Below are 21,553 nucleotides of genomic sequence, written 5' to 3' on the forward strand. Positions count from 1 at the left end.
TAGAATACACGTGGCAGAAACGAATGTAGACATTAATAAGTGCATTTCTATAGTTTCACCCCCAAATTTACCCCGGTAAGGGAGTGCCAGTATGAAGGTGAGGCGGCTTCAACACAGTGCCCCCAAAATGTGCCATCTAGTGTAAATCACAAATCACTGGTTACACCCCCCTGTCGTCCAAAAGTTCTGTTCAGCTGATTTGATTTTCACATAGATTTCCTGCCACCTCGTGGCGTGTTTGTGTACTGCATGTACACATGATGGCGGAATGGGTGTCGGCGTTCTTGTTTCTGTTATTATGGGGGAATGAAAACGTGGTTGAAACAGGAAATGAACCCGGCATTCTAACAGAAACACTTTTGAGGAGATGGAAAACTCGTATTAACGAGTATTGTGTACGTTGCCCATGCGTCGTCCATGTGCCGCCTTGCATTCTGGGCGATTATGGGACAATGAAAGTTCTCCTTCAAGAAGTGAATGGGAGTCAATTGGGGCGTTTGCTCAAAAAGTACAACATTACAAATATTTTCCGAGATGTGAGATAATTAACTTGTTCTCTGTATTATCGTATAGCTTTTGAATCGTGACATGATATACTTTAGAGAAAAATAGTCAAGTTTCTCGACTCATACCCTGACTATTCTGCACACATAGCTCCAGTGTTTAATTGCTATATTGTAATTATTTCGCCACATTTGCCTATTTATTGCCTTACCTCCCTTATCCTACCTCATTTGCACACACTGTATATAGATTTTTTTAAATTGTATTATTGACTATATGTTTGTTTATTCCATGTGTAACTCTGTGCTGTTGTTTGTATCGCACTGCTTTGCTTTATCTTGGACAGGTCGTAGTTGTAAATGAGAATATGTTCTCAACTAGCCTACCTGGTTAAATAAAGATGAAATAAAAATAATTGTTAAAAATTACGCGATTAGTCGATAGTCTGTTGGGTGGGGTGTTATACGTTCCTCCATTCATTACCAAGTGGGAATCCTATCTCATGCATTTTGTAATATCTCTGGTCCTTATACCACAGCGGTTTCAACATGGAGGTGCCCATGGAGAGACATGTCTGAAGGAGACTTGATACAAAGGAGATTAACCTCACCGTGTAAGTATCGCGCTTCTTTCACACACAAGTTGATAACTTAAACATGGCTACTTATAGCTAGCGTGAAGATAAGTACTTAGTTAACTATCTTTCCACAGTGCATTACAGTATGTCGGTTGTCTCTTTTACTGTCAATGATCGTGTCATGAACCCCTAAAAACCACAGAGATTGATCAGCAGACTGCGCTTATGTGTTGGCAATTTGTAACAATAATCATGTTGATGCAGAATAATAATAGTGTACATGTACTATTTGTCCCATCTGCTTAACTTATTCATCATGTCACTGTTTTCTCTTAGGATCCACATGATGCATGTACTATGAACGGTGCCCGCTGTCTACTACGGCTCCAGAGTGTAGGGATCCTGGCCCCCTCTGTCAGAGCAGCTGTCCAGCATGCTGCCCTGCTTCCGCCAGCCACTGCACTGTCCCAAATAACAGTACGCAACACACGTGGTCAGGTAAGTCACTCCCGAGGGGGGTTTTCAAATATAGTCCTCTTTAAAGTAAACTCCGGGGTAAAAGAAAAAGAAGAAGCTAAAGATCTCAGGTCTCTTTGTATTCACACTGCCCTTGCCTTTAAATGAGGACTCGACTCTTGCCAGTTCACTTTACCTATTTTGTGGTCCGAGTCCTCTTTTGAATTCACGTTGCTATGTTTCTGTGCAGGACAAGCCATTCCATCGGGCAGCGAGCTATACCTACCGTAATTTCCGGACTATTAAGCGCACCTGAATATAAACCGCACCCACTGAATTTATTTTTTTTGAACATAAATAAGCCGCACATGTCTATAAGCCGCAGGTGCCTACCGGTACATTGAAACAAATGAACTTTACACAGGCTTTAATGAAACACGGCTTGTAACAAAAAATACAAAATTAGCAGTAAGTTTTAGTTGTCTTTTTGCACTGAGTCAATTCTTCATGCTGCTGTTTCCAAAGTCTTATCATCGACTCATTAAGACCAAGCTCCCGTGCAGCAGCTCTATTTCCTTTTCCAACAGCCAGATCAATCGCCTTCAACTTGAAAGCTGCATCATATGCATTTCTCCGTGTCTTTGCCATGATGAGGGTGACAAAATGACTACCATAATCAGAATGATGGGAAGTTTGAGACCGCTCGATTTAATCTAAACAGTAAACAAAAAAGTTGTTTGACCTTAACCCGTTTGGCAATTTCATTGGTCTAATGAAAGCTTCATGCCGCCAAAAAACTGAGCACGTCACAGAATGTGTTTTTTTGGAGAAAAAAAAATTGAAAGTGGGAAAAATCCATATATTAGCCGCGGGGTTCAAAGTGTGGGAAAAAAGTTGCGGTTTATAGTCCGGAATTTACTGGTACTTGCTTTTTGGAAGCTAATAGATTACAATTATGTCTAATATTTTAACTAAATGCAATCAGAAGATAATATTAACATGTCAATATTATTGGTAACATAATAAATGGCAGAAGAATAACTGCAGATTAAATAATGTTGTAATTGAAAATTGTACACCCAATGTAGGCTGCTGCGCCTTTAAGAGAGAGAATTGATTTTGTATCCTGTTATGATTCTCACCACATATGTTGTCTTCTCACACTATTCAAACCCCACAATTAATGAACAGCTTATGAAGCTCTCATAGTCTATACTATAGATCACATATTGCAAACAAATAATCTTTCACTAAAAACACCACACATTTTTTGTGGTTTCTGTGCATCCTTTAAAACCTCTTACATCTAGATGTTCCGCTAGCGGAACACCTGCTCCAATATCCAATGATGGGCGTGGCGCGAAATACAAATTCCTCTAAAATCCGAAAACTTCCATTTTTCAAACATATAACTATTTTACAGCATTTTAAAGACAAGACTCTCGTTAATCTAACCACACTGTCCGATTTCAAAAAAGGCTTTACAGCAAAAACAAAACATTAGATTATGTCAGCAGAGTATCCAGCCAGAAATAATCAGACACCCATTTTTCAAGCTAGCATATAATGTCACAAAAAACAAAACCACAGCTAAATGCAGCACTAACCTTTGATGATCTTCATCAGATGACAACCCTAGGACATTATGTTATACAATGCATGCATGTTTTGTTCAATCAAGTTCATATTTATATCAAAAACCAGCTTTTTTACATTAGCATGTGACGTTCAGAACTAGCATACCCCCCGCAAACCTCCGGTGAATTTACTAAATTACTCACGATAAACGTTCACAAAAAACATAACAATTATTTTAAGAATTATAGATACAGAACTCCTCTATGCACTCGATATGTCCGATTTTAAAATAGCTTTTCGGTGAAAGCACATTTTACAATATTCTCAGTAGATAGCCCGGCATCACAGGGCTAGCTATTTAGACACCCAGCAAGTTTAGCCTTCACCAAACTCCGATTTTCTATTAGAAAAGTTTCATTACCTTTCCTGTTCTTCGTCAGAATGCACTCCCAGGACTTCTACTTCAATAACAAATGTAGGTTTGGTCCAAAATAATCCATAGTTATGTACCAACAGAGGCGTTTTGTTCATGCGTTCCAGACACTATCCGAATGGTAAATAAGTGTCATGCGCATTTCGTGACAAAAGATTTCTAAATATTTCATTACCGTACTTCGAAGCATGTCAACCGCTGTTTAAAATAATTTTCTCGTAAAAAAAGCGATAATATTCCGACCGGGAGTCGTTGAATCCGTTCAGAGACGATAGAATAAAATCATGGTGTCGTATCGTGCACGAGCATGAAGCCCTTTGTCCGCTGATAGACCACTTAGCAAAAGCGCTCGTGTGTTTCAGCCAGGGCTTTGAATTACATCATTCAGCTTTTTCCCGGGCTCTGAGAGCCCATGGAAGCCATAGGAAGTGTCACGTAACAGCAGAGATCCTTTGTAATGGATAGATATAATCAAGAAGGGGAAGAAATGGTCAGACAGTGTACTTCCTGAACAGAATCTTCTCATGTTTTGGCCTGCCAAATGAGTTCTGTTATACTCACAGACACCATTCAAACAGTTTTAGAAACTTTGGAGTATTTTCTATCCAAAGCTAATAATTATATGCATATTCTAGTTTCTGGGCAGGAGTAATAATCAGATTAAATCGGGTACGTTTTTTATCCGGCCGTGAAAATACTGCCCCCTATCCATAATAGGTTAAAAAAAAAATCTGTGTCGAATAACCTTTTTATGCGTTTTGTTGAACTATGTCGACTGCTTGTATCTCCTCATCAATGCGTTTCTTCGTTATCAACAGGCACTCAGGCATTTCCATGGCAGCCCTGGATGTTATAAGAGCCAACCCATACCCACAGACCCAGGTGAAGAGCATGAGGATAGAATAAAGAAGGACAAGTCACTGATCACTCACGATGACCTGTTTGAGAGGGTGGCCAGGGAGGCCAAGACTAAGGCCACCTTCAACAGAGTGGTGGATGTCTTCAGTAAGAGGGACATACGGCGTCGGGGTCACGTAGAGTTCATATACGCTGCCTTGAAGAAGATGCCAGAGTTTGGTGTGGAACGGGACCTTACAGTCTACAACAAGCTGTTGGATGTCTTTCCCAAGGAGGTGTTTGTCCCCAGGAATTTTATCCAGCGCATGTTCAACCACTACCCCCGACAGCAGGAGTGTGGGGTGCACCTGCTGGAACAGATGGAGAACTATGGTGGGTGGGGAGGGAGCGTGTGAGTGAGAGATTGGGCCAATAGTTTTTCAGAACAGTGTCTTTCAAACCATTTAAAATAAATAGCTAGTGTCTTTTTATTGACAGACCCCCTTTTTGCCATGCATTAATGTTGCTGTGTCATCAGGTATCATGCCAAATGTCGACAGTAAGGTCCTGATCGTCCAGATCTTCGGTGACAAGAGCCACCCGATGAGGAAGTACCAGCGCATCATGTACTGGTTCCCCAAGTTCAAGCACGCCAACCCTTTCCCCGTCCCCGTGCAGCTCCCCGAGGATCCTGTCGATCTGGCCCGCCTCAGTCTCAACCGCATCGCCAACGACCTGGACGCTAAGGTCACCGTCTACCAGATGCCCTGTACCGACGTCTCTGAGTCAGGGGAGATCACCTTCCCACACGTCGTAGGTAGATAATCAAAGTTCCCTCTCCTTTTACGTGCAAACTCTGATCCGAATCCAAGGTTTTCTCACTCTATAGTTGAAGGGTTTTCAGTTGATATAGCTCGTATTTTGTGGTCAGAAAATATTTAGGTTAGCAATGATCAATTGAATAGATCAACGGCATTAGAGCATGTGTCAAACTCAATCCACGGAGGGAAAGGGGGGTACCTGGTCAGTTGTACAACTGAATGCCTTCAACTGAAATGTCTTCCGCATTTAACCCAACCCCTCTGAGTCAGAGGTGCGGGGGGGGGGGGGGGCTGCCTTAATCGACATTCCACGTCTTCAGCGCCTGGGGAGCAGTTATGAATTAAGGTCACTGATTAGTCAGGAACTCTCCTCACCTGGCTGTCTAGAGCTTAATTGAAAGGAAAAACCAGCAGACACTAGACCCTCCATGGAATAAGTTTGACACCCCTGTATTGGGGGATGCAAACATATGTCAAACGTTGTTTCTGTCATCTCAATGTTAATTCCTACCTCCCTGCTCTTTCCCCCCGTGTTAGGGATCCAGAGCCCAGACCAGATGGAGCTGCTGGCTAAACATAACCCTAACAGGCCTGTGTTTGTGGAGGGCCCCTTCCCCCTGTGGCTGAGGAAGATCTGTGTCTACTACTACATACTCAGGGCTGACCCACTGCCCCCCGAGGAGAAGGTGGGAGACCCTGTGCAACTCTGTTAAAGCCAAAGGAATGATAACATTGTGTATTTGTAAATAATGGTGTATATTTTAACAGTAGCATTTACAATGTTATCATTTTGATGATGAATATTGCCTCAGTGGTATCTGTCCCGTACTATTATAATAGCGTTATTGTATGTTTTTATTTTTGCTTGAGCAGTAACGGTTGATTTATTACCGTACCGGTTTTCACCCTGTCAGGTGGAGGAGCCTTACGACCCTGAGAGGTGTTTCGACTACCCTCTTCAGCTGGACCTGGACTTGGACCGTGACATGGGGGACGACGACAGCTTCGACGTGGAAGACGGTAAGATAAAACACCTAGGACCTAATCAGTTCAATTCAACAAAACTTTAGATATCTCACAAACTAAAGTGATGCTGGGCACAGCTGTAAGAATTCGTACGGGACTTTGGAGGTGGAGTGGTGTATCGTAAGTGATAAAGGATATACGTCTTGTTTTCTGCAGTGGATGAAGGGCCGGTGTTCGCCATGTGTATGACGAGCCAGGGGGATCAGGCCACCCTGAACCAATGGATCTCAGGCCTGCAGGAGACCAACCCCATCCTGGGCCGTGTCCCTACCCTATTCCGCCTGGAGGCCGGCCCCAGGGAGCTCCAGGGAGTGGCAGACCCAGGACCCGGGTACAGGGAGGAGGGCGAAGAGGAGGTAGAGACAGATATTGTTGTGGAGGAGGAGCATCAGCGTAGCCAGGGAGTGAAGCAGTGACCAGCGCCAGGACTATGATACAGCTCACTTCACTACCAGAGATTACCTGGAGAGCAAGCTTTCTGTCACAGCGCATTTATCATAACTAGTTCTTCTTGTCAGGTCACTTCTGGCTCTCATCATAAAATCTGGTAATCATAGGATGTCTTCAAGTTAAAGTGGATTTAATACCTAATTATAATGTACCCACCTATAGTCAACTCATGTATGATCTTTCAGGAAACCAAGCTTAAGTGAGCTATTGGAAGAATACTGTAGATAATGTATGGCTGTAACCTGATGCCCTCAACTCATTTGATGTTGCTGTAAGAATGCCTTTAATAAGGCTCTTGAAGGAACTTTGAATTTGCACTGTGTCAAGACATGCTCAAATCAACACAAAACAATAAATTATTTACTTCTATAGCCGTTTCTTTTGTATGGCATGTAAGATGGATGGTAACATATCGAACAAGTTTTGTTTCACAGGCCTCTCCCAGCCCACCTCCCTTGATAACACCTACCTCCCATTAAATCATAGAACCACTGTAAAAGTTACCAAAAGGGTTTATTAGTACCTAAAAAAGGCATTTGAACATTCCCTTTTAAACAAACAAGGTAGGAACCAATTGAAAGTGGTACATTCTCAACAGGTAAATAGTACAGCTTGGTCAGTGTCCCCTGTACATTTTAAAGTTCATTACAGCTGTAGAAGAAAAAGTTCACAGTACATTCTGTTTTCAATGCATTTTCAGTCCGTTAAGACAGACTGCTCTATTGGACAATATTTTCAGCATATTGGTGAACCAAAAACACTGCAAATGAAAATCTCTTCCACATGATTTCTGATACTTCCTATATGTCCAACACTCCACATCCAAGCAGCAGGCCATTGGATCATACTTTTGTTGTTAGAAGTAATTTTGAATTGGGGGGGGGGGAAATGCTGATTTGTTGATTGTTTAATCAAAGATATTAAATACAAATGAAAGTCATGTGTCACTGACTGGTTGTTCAGACCAAATAAATACATTGAAAGAGTTAATGTACACAGTATGTATAGAGACAAGGAAATATTAACAAAATCAGAAGCAGTATGAGTACCACTAACCATAAAGGGTTAGGTTTATTTTCATAGGCAATCAAATAATACATTAAGGGTATTGACATTTAACCACCCCTTTAAACATAAATGTTGTATTTACAGTGCAGGCATACATGTGTCAAATTACCATTACAAAAAATGTTCAAAAAGGAAGAATTCTTTTACATTCCAAAAAAATGTTTTACGAAAACGGTAAAAATAAAAATGAAGAGTCACAAGTATTTTGAAGATACAGTGTTGTAAAGTATGGTGCATTAATATCTAGAAAAATCGGTCCCACTTTGAATGAAGTGCAACTTGTATAGCATACACAAAGGCTTCATAAGCACTAAATAAATGCTTCACAAATCATCTATACGCGTATGTCATACTCTCCAAAGGATGACAATTCCCACTGTAGGGTAAATTACCAAATGTGACGACATGCACTGTTTGTACACCATTTATAGAGTATCACATACGCTTCCAGATAACTTGAACCTTGTTTACATTTGTATACGACCGCATCTCTCTTCTGCTTGGGAATACTTTGGAACAGATTTCCAAAATTAAAATCTCAGAGCTGATTTGCTGGTGTTTTTACAGTCCAACAATAAAAATACAAAAGTATTATTTTTTGGCTCAGAAAATTTGGGGTGCAAATAAAACCAAACTGGCGTGACACCAGTTGGGGAACCCCGCTTTATAAGTTGTTCTTCGTTTTAAAGTGGGACCGAAAAAAAAAATCACTACTTTTTACGGCATATTTAAAATACCCCCATGCAAGGACATCCCTTGGATCTGAATAACAAAACTGATAGGAATTGTGAAAAAATATAAAATGAAATTATAAAATGTACAGTAACCGTCAAAAGTTTGGATACGCCTACTCATTCCAGGGTTTTTCTTTATTTTTACTATTTTCTACATTGTAGAATAATAGTGAATGTCAAAACTATGAAAAACACATATGGAATCATGTAGTGACCAAAAAGGTGTTAAACAAATAAAAATATATTTAGATTTTAGATTCTTAAAAGTAGCCACCCTTTGCACACTGCTGGCACTCTCAACCAGCTTCATGAGGAATGTAGTCACATGGAATGCATTTCGATTAACAGGTGTGCCTTGTTAAAAGTTAATTTGTGGAATTTCTTTCTTTAATGCGTTTGAGCCAATCAGTTGTGTTGTGACAAGGTAGGGGTGGTATACAGAAGATAGGCCTATTTGGTAAAAGACCAAAGTCCAAATTATGTCAAGAACAGCCATCATTACTTTAAGACATGAAGGTCAGTCAATCCGGAACATTTCAAGAACGTTGAAAGTTTCTTCAAGTGCAGTCGCAAAAACCACCAAGCGCTATGATGAAACTGTCTCTCATGAGAACCGCCACAGGAAAGGAAGACCCAGAGTTACCTCTGCTGCAGAGGATAAGTTCATTAGTTACTAGCCTCAGAAATTGCAGCCCAAATAAATCCTTCACAGGGTTCAAGTAACAGACACAACATCAACTGTTCAGAGGAGACTGTGTGAATCAGGCCTTCGTGGTCGAATTGCTGCAAAGAAACCACTACTAAAGAACACCAATAAAGAGAGACTTGCTTGGGCCAAGAAACACGAGCAATAGACATGAGACCGGTGGAAATCTGTCGTTTGGTCTGATGAGTCTAATTGTGATGGTTCCAACCGCTGTGTTTTTGTGAGACGCAGAGTAGGGTAACAGATGATCTCCGCGTGTGTGGTTCCCACGGTGAAGCATGGAGGTGGGGGTGCTTTGCTGGTGACACTGTCTGATTTATTTAGAATTCAAGGCATACTTAACCAGCATGGCTACCACAGCATTCTGCAACGATACGCCATCCCATCTGGTTTGCGCTTAGTGGGACTATCATTTGTTTTTCAACAGGACAATGACCCAACACACCTCCAGGCTGTGTAAGGGCTATTTGACCAAGAAGGAGAGTGCTGCATCAGATGACCTGGCCTCCATAATCACCCAACCTCAACCCAACTGAGATGGTTTGGGATGAGTTGAACCACAGAGTGAAGGAAAAGCAACAAGTGCTCAGCAAGTGCTCATGAAGCTGGTTGAGAGAATGCCAACAGTGTGCAAAGCAAAGGCAAAGGGTGGCTACTTTGAATAATCTAAAATATAAAATCTATTTTGATTAGTTTAACCCTTTTTTTGTTTACTACATGATTCCATATGTGTTATTTCATAGTTCTGATGTCTTTACTATTATTCTACAATGTAGAAAATAGTACAAATAATGAAAAACCCTGGAATGAGTAGGTGTGTCCAAACTTTTGACTGGTACTGGATGTACAGACGAATATCAAACAACTGATCACCCGTAGACAATTTCAAATGACGCATGGTCTCAAGTCAAATTTACAGGTCTGCGACTTGCCCTTAACTTGCATCATATTGATCCTGATACATTGAGTAAGACCAAGGACATATCATTCATTCAGATTGAAGAACATAACTGACCTGTTCATCATGGATGCATAAAACAGGGATGTTAACCCATTACAGTTGACTAGGAGAGCCCTCCTGTCTGCTTTAGTGTGTTTCATAAAGCACAATGACATTATTGAACCCAGTGACATCATGAATATTAACTGTTTGCTTCGGACATAGAAGACTTAGTTTAGTAGTAGAGAATGACAATCGCTACAAAACTGCGCTTTCAAAAACAGCGAGTGTGTGTGTGTATCCCAAAGTTATTGAGGTAAAGCTTGTCTCTTGTGGTTCAATGTCACCTATGTATGCAGTTCAAGTTTAGATAATCTTTTGTAGTGGTGAACTGCTCTCTAAAAATAAACAGACGTTAAAAGAAACCAGCAGTAACGTTTTTTTTTCCTCCTCCACTTCTGAACGCTGCTTTACGCTGTCTGGCATTTAGTGATTTGTGCTTCTGCAAATCAAGACAAATAAGTAGGAGTATGTGAAAAAAAAACATGTGCAACATCAGAAATATGTTTCATGAAAATGTGTTCTTACAGACAGATAGGAATACCCCCCTTGGTACACAGAGTTGTGGTGAACATGATGATATTTAGACGTGGATGGTGTCAAGTTCAATGTACTGTTAAAGAAGGCACAAATGCTCACCTTAGCTCTCAGAGTCTGTTGGTGGTTTTGGAGCTCTTGCTGTTCTTCAGGTATGATGAGTCCTCTGTATCAACCATTACCTCTACTTCTGCTGGGAGGTTGGCAATGTCCTCTGAAACAAAATGTGCATGGATATGTCAGAAACCCTAAATCCCAAATGTCCCCATCGCAAGGGACCGGAGCCTTTCTTTACCAGGAAGAACTCTGGGCCCTCTAATATATAATAGGTCCTTATTACCTCCCATCCCACCGCTGTGCTGCTGCAGCTGGCTGGTGAAGAAAAGTTCTCTCCTGGACACCTGCTCGTCCCAGGCCTCCAGGATGTGCCGGCGCTCCGGGGGCACCAGGCTCAGGGTGTCCGGGTGGGCCTCCTCGATGTGGGCCCTCACCCCCTCCAGGCTGTGGGAGTACTGGAGATCCCCGCACACCATGCACACCAGCAGCTGGTTCAGGGGGTCGTAGTCCATGAGGTAGCAGTTCCTCCATACGGCATCTGAGATGGGGCCGTTGTAGTTGTCGGGATGATCATCGCCTGGGAAAAGGAGCTCTGATTCCTCTGGGGGAAAGAGAGTGGTATTGTAAGACAGGGGTTCCCAAACTTTTTCACTCAGGCCCCTTCTAAGCATTGGGGAACATAGCTCTCTACGCTATGCAATGACTGACATGACAATAAGAGGAACTGACGATGTACTACCCAATTTCGAAATGTCACCTTGTGCATTCTACTATTACAGGTTTGATGAGTAAGTTGAAAGCTGAACCGAGTTCAAAATAATAAAACTGCCCATCCACAGTTTTTGGGCACTAGCCAGTCACAGCAGCCCATGAAAACATTCTACTAGCCAAGGGCTGAAAATATATATACAAATATTTGGGCTAGTTTGCAACAAGGTTACTCTAAGAAACACCTATAGCTGTAGTAAGATTTGTGCCTAATAGATCTATAACAGGGGTATTCACTCTGACCCTACGAGGTCTGGAGCCTGCTGGTTCTGTTCTACCTGATAATTAATTGCACCCACCTGGTGTCCCAGGTCTATAGCAGTCCCTGATTAGAGGGTAACCATGAAAACAACGCAGTGGAACTGGCTTCGAGGACCAGAGTTGAGTTTGAGGGATCTATACGTTTCAAATGTATTACCTTCTGTGGGTTCCGTATGGCTTGGGTCAGGAAAGTAGCCCATGTCTGTCTCTGTGGAAGTACTATGGGAAAAGACACCACGGTACTGGTTACTACCAACATACACATTGAGATAAGAGGAACGTCAGAGGGATCCTGAAAACGACTCTCTCACCTTAGATGTAGTTCAGAGTCCTCCGAGGTGTTGACCCACCGGTCGGGATCATGTTCCTTTGGTTGAGAAAAATTACGGTCAGCCCTAATGGACATGAACTGACCAAGAGGAACCAAAGTTACCCAAGGCTGAATCCTCACCCCTTGGTACCAATGCCTGATTTACCATATAGTTCGGACTTAAAATATGATATGGTGTTTTCTTTGAAACGTTCACCATTGTAAAAATTACCTGTGTATCCAGCCCCTGCAGCAGGTGTTGAGGCTGACTGCTGGGGAGGATGGGCCTCCAGTTGACCGAAGCCCTCTTCTCAGTCAGCTCCCTGTCCCTCATGGCCTTCCTGGCTCTCTGTTCCTTCTTCTTCACCCTCCAGTACTCCCTCTTCTTCCTCAGAGTCTCCTCTTCCGACTCCCCCGGCACTGGCTTGGGCGGACCCATGGAGCTTATGTAGATGGGGCTTCTGGTGAGCCCCTGCATTGTAGGCAATCCTACATTTTGTAAATTCCCACTTTGAGGAATCTGAGCACCTTGACATTTGAAAGGAGTCTGTGTTGGTGTGAATGTGGACGTTTGACTGGGAGGATGAATTGGTAAGAGCTTGATGCTAGTCAGAGGGTTGGGCGGAGGTGAGAGAGTAGCGATGGGTGAGGCGTCGGCGTCTGAGATTTCCTGCTCTTGCAGTCGCCATTTTCTAACACGTGGCGAGTCAGGGCTGGACCCCGGGGCCGCTTCCTGTTGGCTCTCCACCAGTAGCAGCCCGCCTTTCTTCCCCTCACCCAATGGAGGGGCAGTGACACCGCCTCCTACAGGGAGAAACGCGGTACTGAAGCTATGAGATGTCTGGGAGGACCCTGTGTGGCCAATGGATGAATTGGAAATAGTGGTACAGTTGACCGGAGGTCTGAGCTGTAGTGTATCAGACGGCTGTCCCATGTTGGAGGTGGTGGGGCTCACAACCAGAAGTGTAGGGATGTTGGTGACCATGTTGAGGCTTGCCTGAGGTCCAGAGGCAGGGGGAGATATAGGCTGGAGAAGGGGGGAGGGCTGTGGTTTGAGCAATGGTGCGCCTTGTAGACTGAAGCTCCCGCCTCTCTGCACTGGCCTCTGTGTCGGTGTCTTGACAATATGGAGATTCGGAGCCTAAAAGACAACAACACAATCAACGGACAGCTTTACATTCGTTTTATGTCACAATATATCATTTAGAACCAGGGTTATTTGATCTATTTGTTTATCTTTACAAACATTTACTTGTTTATGGTTGTTCATGTTTGTCTAGTTCTCAGAATCCATATACTTCCTCCCCCTCTCCCTCTATTTTTGTTGCTTGTATCAAATGCCAGAGAGAAATTCATGGCATTTCAGTTAGACTGGACAGTGGCCTTGTGTACAGTATTGCATTGAAAAAGACATAGTTCCACATTCCAATTAACATAACCACAAAATGTACTTTTACCTCAAATTAAAGTAAAATGATAGGTATTGGCCTACCATTGTGAGTCATGAAATCTGCACGATGATGAAATCTAATAGCATGGATTACAAATTATATCCACCCACCTGTGCTGCTTTGAGGGCCAGTCGTCTGCTGTAGTCCCCCTGCCTCAGCCCCCCTCCTCCCTGCCTAGCCTTCCTGGCTCTCTGCTGCCTCTTCATCATCCTCCAGTACTCCCTCTTCTTCTGCAGAGTCACATTCTGGTCTGTCACCGCTGGGGCGTGGTGATGTTGCTGATGCTGTTGTTGGGGGTGTTTCTGATGTTGTTGACGCTGGTGTTGATTTTGAAGTTGGCAAGGTGGTTGTTGTTGCGGTGGCTGGTGATGTAGCTTCGGAGGTTCTGGGGAGCAGCAGTGGTGGTGGCCTGCTTTTTTGGCACGCAACCTCTGGGCTCTACGAGGGAGAGGGAGGAGTGGTCCTCCGGAGGCTGCCTTGTGGGAGCAGGATTGTGTGGGTGAGTGAGAGGGGGGTTCGGACCGATTGAGAGGGGAAGCTGAGAAAGAGAGGGTGTTAGTACAAGGACTGGATAGGGGAGAGTCCTTAGGATGAGGACTCAGAGGACGAATGGTCACCTGACATGGTGGTGGGGCATCAGCATCCACCTGCCACCCTTTGACCTCCAACAATAGGTCACCAGATATGGAGGCTTTCTCCTCGTCTCCCAGGGTGAGCAGAGGTAGAATTGGCTTGACCTCAATCTGGACGGCATTCTCCTCGGAGGAACAAGCCTGGGGTTCACTTTTACAAGGCAGCTGTTCTGTAATACAGTCAGGCTGTTCCGTTTTACAATCAGCCACAGTGCTGAGAGATTCCTCCAGAAGCTTCTTCATAGAGGCCACTGCCAGGAGAGTGGTGGCCTGGCTGTCAGCACTCAAGGCTAGGTCTGGTGGCTCTGGATGTGGTGGAGACTGGGACAGTTTGATATCAACACAGAGGGGTTGTTCCAGTGGAGGATATGGAGCGTGTGTTGAGATTGATTCTCTTTCTTGTTTTATTTGGTTTCCCTGTGGAGGCATGGACAGACTGGTGTTTGAGAGAGGCTTGATAGCGAGTGTGTGGTTGACAGAGGTGTTGACACTGGGATTGGCTGTGGCTAATCGTGCTAACCTTTGGTTCCGCCTCTTCTGTGAGGCAGCATTTCCCCTAGCTTGAACTCCTTGCCTTAGGCGGATGGCGCGGGCAGCCCTCTGCTCTCGTTTCTTTACCCTCCAGTACTCCCTCTTCTTAGCCATACTTTCCTCCTCTGTTAGCTTTGGGTCCAAGTTAAGCACTGATGACTCTGTAGAAGCTTTGACAGCCATCTGCATGACACAGCTAGCCGGCTTTGGCATCGCTGTAGGCACACCAGGAAAGGTGTTCTGGATGTTTTGAGGGTGTGTGAGGGTGATATGACTCTGGGGCTGGAAGACTGTGTGTAAATTCAGGTTTTTCGGTGTGCTGCGAAATTCAGTCCTCGGTCTGATTGAAACCAACCTGGGAGGCTTCATGATCGACAGGCCGACGGGAGGACAAGAGACTTTAAACTGAGCAGAACGGATTAGAGGAGGTGGTGGGTTGTCCTGTGTTTGATGACTTAACACCACATTACTAAAGGTATCACCAGTAGGTTTGGGAAGCAGTTGGTGTTGGCGGTGTGTGTTGGTAAATAAATGATTAACAGGCATCCCACTACTGCTACCAATTTCACCCCCAGTCTCTTTTGCTTCTGTAGTGAGATCAATTTGAGGAATGTTATTGGTCACTGTACCATCCTCCATGATGAAACCTCCAATGATCTCTGAGGCGCTGGTGTGAGTGGGCCTATTTTCCGTTCGTTGTGGCAGCGTGTTGCAGCCCGCTGCTCTGGCCTTCCTCATATCCTCCAGGATGCTCTGGTAACGCTTGACTCTTTGCATCAGAGCATCCCTCTCCTTCATCTTAGCTCGGACTTCGCCAGACAGCTTGGCTCGCTGCTCCCGCTTCTTGACACGCCAGTATTCCCGCATCTGGGCCGCCCTCTGCTCGGGGGTCTCCTTTGGGTCATCTCGTGGTGCGTTGTGGGTTGTTAAGGCTTTGGCATGACAGGGGGACTTCCTCATCTTTCTCTGACCCAGGAAATTCCTTTGGGTTTCAATGAACCTCTGTCTCGGAGTCCTACAACGGACCATACCTCGGTTAACGTTGGAAAACTGCACTGGACCAGGGAGCCTTCTGCTTGGTTCCCCTGCTGGTTTATAACCAATGATATTAGATGTGATACCAGTCTGCATTGTTGCTTTAGCCTCCTGCAGATTCTCTGCTCTTAGCTGAACGGTCTGTTCATTAGAGTTGACTGTGGTTAGCTTAGCCAGGATTGAATCGTCAGACTCCCTTTTGACAGCAATGCTAGCCACCGCTCTGGCGTTCTTCAGCAGCCGTCCGGCTGAGATGAACGGGGCACTGACCCTACTAGCACACTGCCTCTGGCCCTGTGCACTCAAAGCGGACTGGGGACGTTCAACGTCCACGTTTGGTAACAGTTCTACTTTCTGCAACGATACCTCCATGTTCGTGATTCTTTTGCTGGCCTTGCTTAACCTAGCCGCTTGCTTCGCTCGCTGTTCTCTTTTCTTGATGCGCCAATTCTCTCTGCGCTTGGCGGCTCGCTCCTCCTCAGTCTCCAGTGTAGCTGATGTGTCGTTGATGCTTCGAACTCCTTGGGCCGCGACCACTGCACTCTTTTTCCCGCCTAGCGGTGTTACTTTCATCCCTCTAGGCCTAACCCCTGGTTTGTGAACTAGCATAGGGGCAGACTGAGTGGTCACGGTGGTCATCCCTGTGGTAATGTTAGTGGTTAGCGATCTAGGCTGAACAGACACTGTAACTTGCGTCTTTGTCATTGCATCAGGCCTTGATACACTCTGGGTGGTCAGATGCTGCTCAGATGACACTACAGGAGAGCTGCCATTGAGAAAAGTCATTCCGCTCTGTGGTTGGCGAGGGGCAGAGCCTGAGGCTCTCACCGCCACTCTTACCGGAGGCACAAAGGAGCCACTGTTGAGAAGCACTCCATTGGGTTTGGCTGAGGTAACTGTTCCAATCACAGCACCCCCTGTTGGATAACTTTTCACTGCCATCTTGCAGACCATTGCACCTTTTCCTGGGCCTGCACTGGATGTTGGGAACTGAGGCAATACTTTGTTGAGTTTTATCCTCTGGAACCAACTCTCCTTTTGGTTTGCTGAGGAATAGTTTTGCCCCCCTTCCCCAACACTATGGTTCTGATTATGGGAGACAGCAGAACCCTTTCCCTTCAATAAGACTACAGGTGCACCGCCAACATAAGTTTGGTAGGAACCATCACTATTCAACAAAGGGGGGGCAGACCCTACTATTGAACAAGAGGCACCGGAATTCAACCCCATTGAGGTTATGGTTTTATGGACTGCATTACTGTCCAAGGATTTACTTCCTCTGTTTGTTGCTTTTGACCTCTCCCGCTTGACCTCTGAAAGCTTAGCCCTCTGCTCTCGTTTCTTGGTCCTCCAGTACTCTCTCTTCTGGGCGAGGGTGGCGTTGTCAAACTCCGAGGCCGGACGGTAGCGCTGAACCCGTGGGCTGCCAGCTCCTCCAGTTCCCTGGGTGGTTGGCATGATGGTCGTATTGCTGCTTGGTCACCGTTCCTACTCTTCACCAAATTGTGCTGGCTGCGGAATCCTCACTCATCCTACTATTTTTCTTCCAATGTCCTCCAGATATGGATATCGTCAGCCTTTAGCTATTGAGTAGCATCCTTTAGGTCTTATTATGTCCGTCTCCCATCTCTGGTGTTCACCCGCCACATCTTGACATTAACAGATGCCAGATGGTAAAGTCCTAAAAGTATGAAAATAAACAATACGTGAATAAACAACTGAAGTTCACATTCAGATATTTATCATAACAGGGCTTGCAATTGGATTGTCAGCTGACTTCTCACTTCTTGAAATATTATTTGTTTTATCAACTACCAACAAACTAAGGTACTTCTTCAAGCCACATATCAGTGTTCGCAAAACCCCATTTACAGAGCTTTCAGAAAGTATTCACACCCATTGACTTTTTTCACATTTTGTTGTGTTACAGCTTGAATTTAAAAATGGTTAATTTAAGATTTTGTGTCACTGGCCTACACACAATACCCCATAATGTCAAAGTGGAATTATGTTTTTACAAATTAATTACAAGTGGAAAGCTGAAATGTCTAGAATCAGTAGGTATTCAACCCCTTTGTTGTTGCAAGTCTAAATAAGTTCAGGAGTAAAAATGTGCTTAACAAGTCACATAATAAGTTGCATGGACTCACCCTGTGTGCAATAATAGTGTTTAACATGATTTTTGAATGACTACATCAGCTCTGAACCCCACACATACAATTATCTGCCAGGTCCCTCAGTCGAGCAGTGAAAATTAAACCCAGATTCAACCACAGACGTCCTTCCCAGTGGTGTAAAGTACTTGAGTAAAATACCTTAGTTTTTTGGGGTATCTGTACTTCACTATTTATATTTTTGACAACTTTTACTTCACTACATTCCTAAAGAAAATAATGTACTTTTTACTCCATACATTTTCCCTGATACCCAAAAGTACATTGTAATTGCTTAACAGGACAGGAAAATGGTCCAATTTACACACTTTTCAAGAGAACATCCCTGGTCATTCCTACAGCCTCTGATCTGGCAGACTCAATAAACCCAAATGCTTTGTTTGTAAATGATGTCTGAGTGTTGGAGCGTGGCCCTGGCTATCCGTAAATGGAAAAAAACAAGAAAATGGTGCCGTTTGGTTTTCTTAATATACGAAATGTGAAATGATTTTACTTTTAATTTTAATACTTAAGTATATTTTAGCAATTACATTTACTTTTGATACTTAAGTATATTTAAAACCCAAATACTGTCATACTTTTACTAAGTGACTTTCACTTTTACCACCACTGGTGCTTCCATTTTCAGTTGCTGGAGAGGAAGGAAACGAGTCAGGGATTTCACCAATGGTGGCCAATGGTGACTTTAAAACCTTTACAGAGTTTAATGGCTGTGATAGGAGAAAACTGAGGATGGATCAACAACATTGTAGTTACTCTATAATACTCATCCTACTCTAAACGACAGTGAAAATAAGGAAGCCTGTACATAATAAAAAATATTCCAAAACATGCATCTTGTTTGCAATAAGGCACTAAAGTAAGACTTCAAAAAATCTGGCAAAGAAATGGACTTTATGTCCTGAATAGAAAAGCGTTATGTTTGAGGCAAACCCAACACTGAGTACCACTTTTCATATTTTCAAGCATGGTTGTGGCTGCATCATGTTATGGGTATGCTTATCATCGGCAAGAACTTTATCATTTTTGATGATAAAAAGAAACGGAATAGAGCTAAGCACAGGCAAAATCCTAGAAGGAAACATGGTTCAGTCGGCTTTCAAACAGACACTGGGAGACAAATTCACCTTTCAGCAGGACAATAACCTAAATCACAAGGCCAAATATACACTGGAGTTGCTTACCAAGTCAACATTGAATGTTCCTGAGTGACCTACTTACAGTTTGGGCTTAAAAATCTATGGCAAGACTAGAAAATGGCTGTCTAGCAATGATCAACCACCAACTTGAAGAACATCATTACTATACTAACAGCTCTGAGCTATCTGTGGACATTTTCATTCATTTGTTCTACTATAGGACATATTTTCAGAGTAGCCTTCATGCAACCTAAATGAGACAGTGTTGCAAAACACATTTTCTTTGAAGACAACATGATCTTTGCAAATCAAATCTGAAACGCTTCCAAAATGCAGGCTGTGTTCCTATCAGTATTCACCACAACCAGGAAAAGAAAAATGGCACTGTCTCTTTAAGTCATGTCCCTCGTCTATCACAAAATATGTCTGTCGTGTGCCGTTTTTTATTCTTTATTTATTCTCATATGAATACCAAACGCAGTGTGCTGACGAGTGTCCGAGTATCGCCACAAATTCCAAAGAAAAGCGCCCGGAAAATTGGACAAATTTGGTGATATTCATGCCGTTACCAGCGCTGTCTCTACCAGCGTACAATGGACAATATCTTCCTCCTCCCCTGTCCACACGGACTGGCGCCTGTCTGCGTGTGTGTTCCTTGTCGAAATTAATCGAAAAGCATAAAACCAAGCCAGCGGTGAAAGAGCAGGATGTTTGGAAACGTGTGAAAAAAAAACATGCATATGCATTACCTGGTAGTTACACCTAACTTTCCGGGACAGTTTGTTAACGTTTGGACAGATATACTGTCAGGACACTGCAGATACTTTCCGCGAGCCAGCCTTTCTCTCTATCGCTGCCTTGACAACGGTGAAAAATACCAGGATGTGGGACCTTGCTGCTTGTGTGTAAACTGCGTCGCGTGGACAGATACAAGCCTCTTAAAGCAATACTACCACAACAGGGGACATAATTGTTTATCTGGACAGCAACATGTATTTCAAATAGATTGACAATGAAATTGAGCCATTTCTATCCATATCCACGATGCCAAACATTTCCACTCTATAATACCATTTTATTATAGGCTATTGGTTATATTATTTTAGACCATGCTGAAAATGTTGTAGATATGTAAAACTGGGACTGCACCCAATCAATCAATTCATCCTTTAGAATCCAATCAGTTAAATCATTTGTAATTTAATATACACCTCCCTAATGTTTGAGTTGCACCCCCTTTTGCCCTCAGAACAGCCTCAATTTGTCGAGTCATGGACTCTTCAAGGTGTCAAGCGTTCCACAGGGATGCTGGCCTATGTTGACTCCAATGCTTCCCACAGACTCCAATGCTTCCCACAGAATGGACCATTCTTTATACACAAGGGAAACTGTTGAGCGTGAAAAACCCATCAGGTTGCAGTTCTTCACCCACAAACCGGTGCGCCTGGCACCTACTACCATACCCCATTCAAAGGCACTTACATATTTGTCTTGCCCATTCACCCTCTGAATGGCACACATACACGATCCATGACTCAAGGCTTAAAAATCCTTCCTTAACCTGTCTCCCCCCTTCATCTACACTGGTGGAAGTGAATTTAATAAGTGACATCAATAAGGGATCATAGCTTTCACCTGGATTCACCTGGTCAGTCTGTCATGGAAAGATCATGTGTTCCTGAAGTTTTCTACACTCAGTATATTCTAGCACATTTGGCTGATGCAAAATTGACCATGGATTTCCACAAAATCACAGGGTTTCTTATGTGGGGATAAAGTAATAGACAATGTTGCCACCCCCGTTGTATTTATCCATGGTTGCGAATTTGAGCATTTTGGCAAGTATTTCTCTCAATATTTCACTATAAAGAACATAAGACAATGACAGTGCAAGATAGATTGTTATGATATCCCCTGAGATTATGCAAAGTCACTGAACAGAAGGAATTGTTCATAAATAGTGAAAATTTATGTTGTCTATGGACACCCATTTCAAAGACAGTAGATCCCCCCCCCACCCCATATTCATGTCATAAACGTCTCTGTAACAAAACAAGTAACATAACAACCCCATTGGCAAACTGTCACATTTCTCCAATTGATTTTGCAGTAGAATTTAACCTACACGCTGGTACTGTGCCTTTGGAAAGTATTCAGACCCCTTGACTTTTTCCACATTTTGTTATGTTACAGCCTTATTCTAAAATGGATTAAATAAAATCAAATCTTCATCAATCTACACACAATACCCCATAATGACAATGCAAAAACAGCTTTTTAGAAATGTTAGCAAATGTATTAAAAATAATAAACTGAAATACCTTATTTACATAAGAATTCAGACTCGAAATTGAGCTCAGGTGCATCCTGTTTCCATTGATCATGCTTGAGATCATGCATGTTTCTGCAACTTCATTGGCATTCACCTGTGGTAAATTCAATTGATTGGATATGATTTGGAAAGGCAC

At 43.3% G+C, this 21,553-nt stretch overlaps 2 protein-coding genes and 1 long non-coding RNA gene across 3 annotated transcripts; 1 reads left to right on the top strand and 2 right to left on the bottom strand.

Moving 5' to 3' along the window:
* The first annotated feature begins 517 nt into the window (after nucleotides 1-517).
* ecsit (ECSIT signaling integrator) lies at nucleotides 518-7,622 on the top strand. The gene is made up of 8 exons (XM_029753560.1): nucleotides 518-536; nucleotides 1,043-1,117; nucleotides 1,418-1,579; nucleotides 4,367-4,778; nucleotides 4,924-5,202; nucleotides 5,744-5,892; nucleotides 6,121-6,226; nucleotides 6,389-7,622. Exons 3-8 carry the CDS (start codon nucleotides 1,439-1,441, stop codon nucleotides 6,646-6,648), a joined length of 1,347 nt encoding a protein of 448 aa, XP_029609420.1. The 5' UTR covers nucleotides 518-536; nucleotides 1,043-1,117; nucleotides 1,418-1,438; the 3' UTR covers nucleotides 6,649-7,622.
* A 2,884-nt stretch (nucleotides 7,623-10,506) lies between these two features.
* Nucleotides 10,507-17,230, bottom strand: LOC115194931 (uncharacterized). Its single transcript, XM_029754848.1, has 8 exons — nucleotides 17,070-17,230; nucleotides 13,685-16,748; nucleotides 12,356-13,264; nucleotides 12,125-12,180; nucleotides 11,971-12,032; nucleotides 11,068-11,385; nucleotides 10,830-10,941; nucleotides 10,507-10,632 (listed from the first exon to the last, which is right to left on the bottom strand). Exons 1-7 carry the CDS (start codon nucleotides 17,228-17,230, stop codon nucleotides 10,838-10,840), a joined length of 4,674 nt encoding a protein of 1,557 aa, XP_029610708.1. The 3' UTR covers nucleotides 10,507-10,632; nucleotides 10,830-10,837.
* Nucleotides 17,231-17,310: 80 nt separating this feature from the next.
* On the bottom strand, nucleotides 17,311-19,967 carry LOC115194138 (uncharacterized). Its single transcript, XR_003878301.1, has 2 exons — nucleotides 19,835-19,967; nucleotides 17,311-17,453 (listed from the first exon to the last, which is right to left on the bottom strand). It is a non-coding gene; the product is annotated as an uncharacterized LOC115194138 (long non-coding RNA).
* Between the last annotated feature and the right edge of the window lie 1,586 nt (nucleotides 19,968-21,553).

Source organism: Salmo trutta, chromosome 5 (assembly GCF_901001165.1).
Source record: "Salmo trutta chromosome 5, fSalTru1.1, whole genome shotgun sequence".
In the NCBI taxonomy this organism is placed as follows: domain Eukaryota; kingdom Metazoa; phylum Chordata; class Actinopteri; order Salmoniformes; family Salmonidae; genus Salmo; species Salmo trutta.